At 60.2% G+C, this 9,244-nt stretch overlaps 1 protein-coding gene across 6 annotated transcripts; it reads left to right on the forward strand.

Moving 5' to 3' along the window:
* The first annotated feature begins 1,598 nt into the window (after nucleotides 1–1,598).
* SCN4B (sodium voltage-gated channel beta subunit 4) lies at nucleotides 1,599–7,189 on the forward strand. Of its 6 annotated transcripts, none has more exons than XM_065697365.1 (6): nucleotides 1,599–1,682; nucleotides 3,700–3,821; nucleotides 5,423–5,586; nucleotides 6,229–6,454; nucleotides 6,700–6,829; nucleotides 6,949–7,189. In XM_065697365.1, the coding sequence occupies exons 3-6, from the start codon at nucleotides 5,485–5,487 to the stop codon at nucleotides 7,040–7,042; spliced, it is 552 nt and encodes a 183-aa protein (XP_065553437.1). In that variant the 5' UTR covers nucleotides 1,599–1,682; nucleotides 3,700–3,821; nucleotides 5,423–5,484; the 3' UTR covers nucleotides 7,043–7,189. The 6 variants fall into 6 exon arrangements, with proteins under 6 accessions (XP_065553437.1, XP_065553435.1, XP_065553436.1 ...); XM_065697364.1 differs by lacking the exon at nucleotides 1,599–1,682 and adding an exon at nucleotides 1,689–2,195 and having other exon boundaries at nucleotides 3,664–3,821; XM_065697366.1 differs by lacking the exon at nucleotides 1,599–1,682 and adding an exon at nucleotides 1,689–2,195.
* The last annotated feature ends 2,055 nt before the right edge of the window (nucleotides 7,190–9,244 follow it).

Consider the following 9,244-nt stretch of genomic DNA (forward strand, 5'->3'; position numbering starts at 1 on the left):
AGAGCTGCCAAGTGTGACAGCTCCATCAGGCTCCTGTGACAGGCAGCATCCCGCTCTGAGCCCCAGGCTGCATGGCCGGGAGAGCACGGCACCAGGCTCAGAGCCCTGCTTCTGCAGAGTTGTCAGTGGGGACATAGTGGGCTGCAAACAGGAAGGAGTTCATGCATAACAGCCTTTCCCTTACCCAAGGGTATGGGTGCTACTCTCTCATGTCCCCAGTGCTGCGGGTCTCTCTGGTCCTGCTTGCTGGATGCTGGAGGGTCCAGCCTCAGCCTCATCTGCCCCCCTGCTTCAGCACTGGTGCCCATGGTCCTAGCAGCGTCATACATGCTCGCAGGACAACAGATAGCTGTATCCACCACCAGGCTGTACACATCACCTTAGCTGTATCCATCACCAGGCTGTACACATCACCTAGCTGCATCCATCACAGCCACCTGCCAACACACCTTCTGCTGCATCAGCAGTTCTCTCCACACTGCTCCTGCAGCGCCGGCTGCCAGCGCTCCCAGCCTGCTCTGCCTGTACTTTTCCTGCCTCTGTTGCCAGCGCTGCAGCTCTAACTCCTCAACCCACAGGCACTGCTGGTGTCCTCTGATGGTCCCCTGGGATGCCCCTGTGCCCTGCAAAGCCTCCTGCTTCCCCTCTTCCCTCCTGCTTCAGGTGGGAAGAAGAATGAGCTGCAAAGAGGGCTGGAGTGGGGCTGAGGAGTCTCTCAAAGCGCCCTGGAGCTGATGGGCCATGGCACCACAGACATGAAGGCAGGGCCCTGTGGAAGAGCTGCTCTCACACCTGAAGAGAAGTAATCCTGTTTGGGGAAGCCGTGCTGTAGAGCTGTACCCAGAAAGGGATGTACGGCCTTACCCGGTCCCTGGACACATGCCTCGTGCTAGCAAGGACTCCAGCCTGAAGAAACAGTCAGCACTGTTCCTGCACCGTGAGCACAGCATCACCTCCTCCTGCTTCTTGGCATGCCTGTTACCAGGATGCATCACCTCCAAATCACTGCTCTGCCCCGGGCTCTGGCCATCTAATGGATGTGGGCTCAAAGGTAAAGCTCTATCTTTGCACGCTGTGTCGTTGGAGGCCTCCATTAAGAGGGCCTTTTTGGATGTGGTCTGCTGGAGGTTAGCTCTAATGGATGGGGCAGTGCGGGAGAGGCGCTTTAGCCGTAAACTTGTGCAGCCAATTATCCTGGAACAAACCCACAGTGAGAAAACGAAGTTTGCCAAGTGTTCTCTTTGGCGCTGGGTGGATTCCCTTGCACCCGACTTTGCACCCCCCTCTGCCACCGGGGATGCTGGTAGCTCCATGGGGACAGCGGGCAGGGAGACCGGTGGTGCCACGCTCCTGAGGTGCGCAGGGCGAGCGCTGACCCCGGCCGGGGCAGGGGCAGGGAAAGCCGCCGCCCCAGCTGCACCCTGTCCCCTTCCAGGGTGGCCGCAGGGCATCCCCGCAGGAGCTTACCCTGAGCCCCGGCGCGGGCGGCGCGGCGGGAGGATGCGCGGCGCGGAGGAGCGCGGAGGAGGGCGCAGCGCAGCGCGGCCCCGCCCGGCACGGCCCCGCCTGCCCGCAGCGGGGGTGCCAGAGCCGGGCCAGCACGGAGCGCGCCGCAGCCATGGCCCGGGGCTCGCCCGCCGCCCGCCGCCGCCCCGCGCCGCGCCTGCTGGCAGCGCTCCTGGGTAAGGGGCTGCGGGCCCCGCTCCGCCCCGCGCAGCGCCCGCGTCCCCCGGGAGCGCCGCGGCTGCATCCCGCTTCCAGCCGCTGCCCCGCGCCTTCCCGAGGCGGGGGGACCCTCGCTTCGCGCTCAGCCGCTTTGCACCCGGATTGCCCGCACCGCCAGGGATCGGCCGCTGCTGCTCGGATGGATTTCCCCTGCACGGGCGCTCGTGCAATGATCTCTGCTCTGCAGACGGCGAGTCCGAAGCACTGAGGATAAGTGACTTGTCCAAGGTGACTTCGCAGCCGAGTCCGAGAGCGGACCCTGAAGTCCTGGCTCCAGCCCCCTGCCCTGCCTGCACCATCGCCAGAGCTTCCTCCTGCGAGCACTGCGGCTGCATCCCGCTTTGCCCTGCTCCGCTCTGCTGCTCTGTGAGCAGGAACCGCGGCTACCTGCCTGCTAACGTGAACCGGGGGAATAGCCGTAGGGAAGCGGTGCACTGCTTCAGCGCAGCCGCCAGCACGCCCGCCGACAGGTCATTGTCTTTACAGTTCGTTTTGTAAAACACCCATTTGCATGCGCTTCTCCGCGGCGCGGGGACGAGCCCTCACTGCAGGGCTCGGAGCATGATGCCCAGGCCTGTGTCCAGCGATGCCCGAGCTCCCCGGGTGCAGGGTGCAGGAGGGAGTTTGCAGCCGTCCCCTCCCCGCTGCAGCTCCTGGAGCTGGTTCCAAGCCACCTGCATCAGCCCTCACGCTCCGGCTGCACTTCTGCTCGTGTAGGTCACCCTTGTGTCCACGGGCACAGAGAGCCTGAAACCGAGGGCTGCCTTTGCAGCACTTGCTGTTGGGAAGCTCCTTTGAGAGGCATTTTAGAGGGCATGGTTCTTAAGTTTGCTTTAAGTGAGCTGGAGACACGAAAGGACGTGTAAGTACCTGGTTCCCTGCAAGATTCGGGTGCTGTTTGAAAGTGCCTCCATGAATAGAAGCAGCGTGAGCTGCTTTCGGCACAGCGGTGGCAGTGGGGTGGTAGGAGAGATTCGGAGGTGCTGCTGACAGGGCACTTGGGGTTTGAGGTTCAGGGTCTGGAGATGGGAACCTGGTCCTACAGGTCACCCAGGTGGGCTGGGAGCCTGGAGGGAGAGGTGGGAAGAGGAGAGTATCTGGGCAGGAATCCGTGCCTGTGCGTTTTGGGATGCTGTGCTCTGCAGGGAGCGGCTGTGGGCTCCTGGCTGCACCAGGGGGCTGGAGCATATCTTCTGTCCTCAGCGCCCATGGGAAGGGGCGGCCTGTGTGTCCTGTCCTAGAGCACACAGGGCTCAGGCTGGCCTGGGAGTTCCTTGCTTCTAATCTGAGTGGAGAGGAGCCTGGCCGTCCCACCAGGCATGGCTTGCTGTGTGTGCTGGGAGCTCACATGGATCTTTATGGGCAAGGGAAGTTTTTATAGAGGTGTTTTCTTGCAGATAGTGGAGGTGTCCTATGGCTTTTGAGGTGAATCGCAGACTCATAGAACAGTTAGGGTTGGAAAGGAACTAAAGATCATCTGGTTCCAACCCCTGTGTGCCCTTTCCATTCCGGCAGTGATTCCCATACCGGCTTCGTGATGGGCTGCAGGAAAAGCAGGCAGCTATGGGGGAAAGTCTTGCTCCGGGTCCTGGCCCAGGCTGGAGCGCTATCGCTGCTGCTGCTGGCGCTGCGTCCCACGTTGCAGCACTAAGCACATAGCTCAGAGGTTCTGGGACCCTCTGTGGGGCTTGCCCCAGAGGCTTACCCTTAGCAAGAGGCTCTGGCAGCAGCAAGTGGCTGCTCCCCGGTGCCCCTTCACTATCGCTTGGTGAAAGCTGGTCCCTGCAGGTACGGGAGGTGGCCTGGAGCCCCTGGAGGGGCTTGCCCTGTGTGCTGAAGGCTGGGGCTTTGGGGACATGGACAAGCGGCAGCTGGTGTGACAGGTCCGGTCAGCAGCCTCCCGGCCTCCCGACGTCTTTTCCTCTGTGCTTTATTTAGAGGTAACATATCAATTCTGTCTTCCTGAGACCACAGCATGACAGGAAGAAGATCAGCCTCCGCTTACCCCACGCATTCAATTCAGATTGCGTTCATGACGTTGTAACGGTGGCAGACAGGATTAAAAGTGTCACAAGCTGCAAGGAATCGTCTTTTCTGTAAGTAACTGTCAGCCTGCAGCACCCTGCCTGCTCAGGCGTACCTGCAGAGCCAGGCATGCCTCTGCTAAGCCTTACTCCAGGTAGCAGCATGGTTCTCCGGGGATGCTCCTGGCTGTGAAGTCCCTCTGTAGCATCCGCAGGGCTGCTCTCTGAGCCTGACAAGCGCAGCCGACCTCCTTCTGGTGGGAGCCACCCCCTGATGGTAGCTAAAGCCTCTGGAGAGGAATGAAAAGTGCTTCTTTGTAAAGTTAAGTAACTCCTCGCCTGCAGTGCTTGCAATGCAGCACTGCAGCAGGGCCAGAAGCCCAGGATGCAGGGCTCAGGCTTGGCTTGGGCTGTGATGTGCCTGGGGAGTTGTTAGCACAGGCATGTGTGGGAGAATAAATCAGCAGCTGAAGCAGCTTCAGAGAGATGGGAATCTGAAGCTGAGGGCAGCGTATCAAAGTTAGGGTGTTAGTGGAGCTGGGGACCAGCTTATAGCTGCAGGGAGAGCTGTCCCCAGTGTGTTTTGGTTGTCCAAGTGCCCAGGGAAAGCTTTGTAAAGGTGGCTGAGGTTTGGGAAAGGGCAGAACAATGCTTGCTGGGTTGTACCACAGCTTGGCCATACCACATCATACAAGCAGAACGGGGCTCTGGTGTGATGGGGAATGGGGCTGCTCTCCTGGCCCGGAGCAGAGCATCCCATGCCCCCCTGGAAAGGGTTTGCGTGGACACTGCTGCCCAGCCTGGTGTGCATGGGAGCAGTGCATGGTGCCTTGCGTAGGACCTGGAGCTTTGAGGCACGGTCGGGCTTGTACCTGCTCCTGGATGCATTTCTCCTGCTGACGAGAGGAGAGGAGAGGGAGAGCTGTGTTCTGCAGCTTGAAGGTCACCCCTCTTTACCACGGGAGATAGGCTCTGCACGGCGGGCTGAGGGGTCCGAGGGCCGCACAGGCTGCCAGGAGCTGCGCTGCACAGCAATGCTAATCAGTGCTCCAGCTCCCAGCTTGAAGAACACAGAGCTCTGCTTTGCTTTGGGCGCTTCTCTCCCCCTTGAAGGTTTAGCTGGAGGCCTGTGGATAACATGCAAATCAGGGCTTTCATTTGCATACTTCATTCGTGGTGGTATTATGGTTCCCTTTGAATCCGCGCTGCCTCTGTGGGCTCTTCAGGAACAGCTCCCCTATCTCTGCCTAAAGCTGGGACAGGCACGTTTGCTCCTGCCATGCCAAAGCGAATGAGTGGTGACAAACCCATCCCTGGGCTACGGGAGGGCAGCTGAGCTCATGCCCCTCATGCTGAGGCTGTGGGGAGCAGGAGGAGGGTGCCGTGGGTCCCTGTTGGAGCTGGGAGCAGGACCCAGGGGGTGATGGCTGCTGCCCACTGCCCACCATGTGCTCCCTGGGAAGGGATCCCCACTGTGACTGGTGCTGCAGGCTGCAGGGGGGAGCAGTTGTTTCTCCCATGTGCCTTTCTCCTCCCTGCCCCATCTTCCCCTAGGTACACGTGCACAGCAAAGCCCGGCAGAGGCTGGGTTGCACCCCGGCTCCCGATGCAGCAGGATGGGCTTCCCAGTGGTGCCGCCATGCCCTCACTGTCTCCTCCCCTCTCCCTGCCAGGTTTGCATGTCTTCGCCCTCGCCTTCGCCTTGGAGGTGTCGGTGGGGAAGACCAACACTGTGATGGCTCTGAATAACTCCAACGTCCTGCTGCCCTGCACCTTCACCACCTGCATAGGCTTCCAGGACCTGGTCTTCACATGGTATTTCAACTCGACAGAGACGGTGGGTGGCTCTCTGGGCTTTGCCTCTGGTTTGTAGGCAGGTTCTTTTGTAATTCCCCGTTCTTGCGGAGTTCCCTTTCCCCTCTCACAGGATGCCCGTTCCTCCAGCTCTGGGGGGCGAGGGCTGTGCCAACAGAGTGACTCAAACGCCTTGGCACATCTGTGCTTTTGGCACAAAGCTGTTCTGCTGCCCACAGGCTCAGCCCTTAACGTAAATTGACTGTTCACGTGCAAGTCTGCCCTTTGCGCGAAATAGGGTTGTTTTTTTCTTCCTGCCCTTGCTCTGCAGTGCTAAAGGGTCTGGATTTGCTCTTCAGTTCCTTGTCAGGAGGGCTGGTTTAGAGCAGGTCCTGCAGCCCTGTATATCCCTACAGCAAGGGGGTTCTCTGCCCTGGGGTTCTCTCATCCTTTGCATGGCCTGTAACATTGGTGCAGGGCAGGGCAGGCTGACTGCTGCTTCCACAGCACTGTGGCTGTGTGTCAGGCTCCCCTCCACAGCCATTCCTGCTTTACTGGGGTGTGCAGGGGCACCGCCATGTGTGTTTGTGTGCGCAGAGCGCTGGCAGGAGACCTTGGGCCTTTCCCTCGCTTGGGATTGTTGGGAGCCCATCTGATCCCGCATCCCGCATCCCTGCCCCTGCAGATTTACCGCGGCAAGATAAAGAGCAAAGCCTCGGAGCCCGTGCTGGTGGCACGCAACCCGCGAGTCGAGTTTGTCGGCTCGACGACCAAGAAGGACAACAACATCTCCATTCTCCTGAAGAGCGTGGACTTCAGCGATGCTGGGAAATACACGTGCCACGTCAAGAACCCCAAGGAGAAGAACGCGCAGCACAACGCCACCATCTTCCTCACGGTGGTCCAGAAGAGTAAGTGCTGGCCAGGGCTGCGGTGCCCCACGAGTGGCACTGGACAGTGGGGATGCAGACCCGCACTGACCCCATCCTGATTGTGGAGGTGCATGGGGTGTCCTGGCTTCTTGGAGGTAGTTGGCATGCCTGCAGGGCAAAGGTTGGCCTCGTGCCCCGCTGTGTGGGTTCACAGTTGCTTTGGCCGGGGGGGGATCATGCAGCTGGGAGCTCCCTGAGGCCCCTCAGCACCTTCTCTCCTGCAGTGGTGGAGGCAGACAACACTGTGACGCTCATCATCGTGGGTGTTGTGGGGGGGCTCATCGGCCTCCTCATCCTCTTCATGCTCATCAAGAGGGTTGTCCTGTTCATCATCAAGAAGACTCAGGATGGGAAGTGAGTGCGGGTCCTGGCACCCTTTGTCGGGTGCTGCCGTGGGGCAGGGCTGCAGGGGGTCGTGGTGAGAGGGGCTGGGGCGGGCAGGGGTTGTGAGCTGCCTGTGTGCCCTTCCCCAGGAAGGAATGCCTCGTGAGCTCCTCGGGCAACGACAACACGGAGAACGGCTTGGCTGGCTCCAAGGCGGAACAAAAAGCACCACCAAAGGCATGAAGCAGCGGCACCCCGCGCCCCGGCCCGCCCCGCGGGGGGACAGGGGCAGGGGGCCAAGCCTTTCCCTTTTGTTTTCTTTCCAAACTGCCGATGCTTGAGACATGTTTCTATTACACACGTGCCTGCAACCCGCACTGCTTCTCGGAAAAGACTGCCGTGGGGACTGGGAGCTTCTTGTGGACTCGGACTGGGATGCTGCCGGGACGGAGGGAGCTGCCTGCTCTGCAGTGAGTGAAGGCAAGAGGGTGCTGGGCAGGCAGCGAAGGGGCTGGGGAGTACCGTGGGTGCTGTGCTGCTTGCGGGGTGGTGGATGGTGAGCAGGGGTCCCGGCGTGCCGGGGGATAGAGGCTGCGAGGAGCTCGGGGTGTCTCTGTGTGAGTGGCAATGCAGAGCTGGGGCAGGCAGGAGCTGCCTGCCTCGTGCAGAGCGTGTCTGGAGCAGGGCAAGGGTGCGCAAAGCTCGCCATAGGGGCAGAGGCTCCTGCCTTTGCTGCATTTCCTATGGGTCCGGCACAGGAGGAAGGGAGGAAGCAGGGCTGATGCAGCAGGGCTTGGCTTCAGCTCTCGTAAGCACACTTGAGAACCAAATCCGTGACTGTCAGGGCTGTCAGCTCGTCCCTGCAGGGGCTGGGTGCTGTGCTCCCACCATGGGCCAGGCTGGGTCCTCCCATGCAGGGCTGTGGGGACCAGCGGCCGGGGCTGACCACGTTCGCGGGGTCACGGCTGGCTGCAGTGGGGTGAAGGTCCATGTTTCACACCCTGTGTAGGGCCATACCCCAGGGGCAGCGGGGGCCTTCTCAGGGTGCTCCCTGGGTTTGTGCGGCTGCTCCTGCTCCTCCTCCCCTCTTTAAAGCCCGTCACTCAGCACACTCAGAGCAGTGATGCTGCCGATGCTGCCTCGCCAAGGCCCAACTTGTTATGCAGAGGTTTTTTATATTAGCCTCCAGTGGGAGCGCAGCCGATGGCATCTCCCCATCACCCAAGGAAAACTGTGGCACCCCGTCTGCGACGCAGGGAGGAGGGAGCACAGGGGAGCCCTGGCGAGGGGAGCGATGCTAGGGCTGTGCCAGCCCACTCCTGGGCCTGCCACTGGCCCGCTGGGTGACCTTGGGCAAGTCGCTCTGCCTCTCCATGCCTCAGTTTCCCCATCTGTAAAATGGGGATAATAACACTGCTCTACCTCACAGGGGTGGTTGTGAGGCTTCCTTGGCTATCATTTGTGAAGTGCTTTGAGATCCTCGGGTGAGGGGGGCCGCAGAAAGCCAAAAGGGTACCTGCAGTGGGGACTCAGGCAACCCAGCCCCCTTCCTAAGGGCTGTACTGGGACATGAGACATGAAGAAAATGAGCTGCTCCTACAGTTGAAGGCGGCAATGTCCCTTATAACGTCATTTGTTCCCTACTCCTCTTTTATTTGTGGGTGGCTGTCGGTGAAGCTGCAGGGCAGGCAGCTCCCCCATCCCCACTTGACATTGGGAATCTCAGCCGAGCCATGCCCCCGGCTGCAGGTGCCCTGACAGAGGTGCCGGAGCGGAAGGTAGGTGAGGATTCGGCAGCAAGGCAAACAAGGTGCTACCTTCTCTGGTGACTGTTGTGGAGAGGTCAGGCCCGCTTATGGGGTGGTGGCACAGGGAGCACCCTGCAGGCTTCACCGTGGGGCACCCCACCTGTAAACTGGGGACAGTAAATGTGACCTACCTCACAGGAGGTGTGAGGCTCCCTGCATGGCTTTGCAAAGAGATCCTAGGGTGAAAGGCACTCTGTAAATGCAAAGTGTTGTTAACGCACCATTGTCATGCATGAGAGTCTGGGCAGCAAGGCTGAGACCTCCGGGCTGCCCCAAGAGAGCCCCAGCCCATCCTTGGAGACCTTCTGTGGGGGAGGACACTGAGGGGAGGAAAGGACTTTTTTCAAGACCTATTTTTAGCCGTCCCAACCTGTTGGCCTTTTTTAGCTGGTATCTGGACGCAGTTCCACCTACCGCAGGATATGCAATGCTGTTCTATGCATGGATTACTCCTCTGGCTTGATGGAAACAGTCAACATAAGCACTTCTTGACACGTAACTCTATATGCATATGTGTGCGGGTGCTGTTCACAGCGCGGGGGGGCTCCGGGCTGCTTTGGGTGCCAGCTCCTGTGGGGCTCCTGCTGTCACAAGGGCTTTGGGGGGGTCTGCAGGGGCTTTCTGGGGTATATGGGGG

The sequence above is a fragment of the Lathamus discolor genome, chromosome 17 (genome assembly GCF_037157495.1).
Source record: "Lathamus discolor isolate bLatDis1 chromosome 17, bLatDis1.hap1, whole genome shotgun sequence".
Taxonomy (NCBI): domain Eukaryota; kingdom Metazoa; phylum Chordata; class Aves; order Psittaciformes; family Psittacidae; genus Lathamus; species Lathamus discolor.

What these genes read in the sequence shown, in the direction of transcription:
- SCN4B (XM_065697362.1), top strand. Translation starts at nt 5,173, where the DNA reads ATGGCTGCTGCCCACTGCCCACCATGTGCTCCCTGGGAAGGGATCCCC. An exon ending in CCTCACGGTGGTCCAGAAGA is followed by an intron (nt 6,455 to 6,699) that starts GTAAGTGCTGGC and finishes TCTCTCCTGCAG; the next exon opens with TGGTGGAGGCAGACAACACT. An exon ending in AAGAAGACTCAGGATGGGAA is followed by an intron (nt 6,830 to 6,948) that starts GTGAGTGCGGGT and finishes GCCCTTCCCCAG; the next exon opens with GAAGGAATGCCTCGTGAGCT.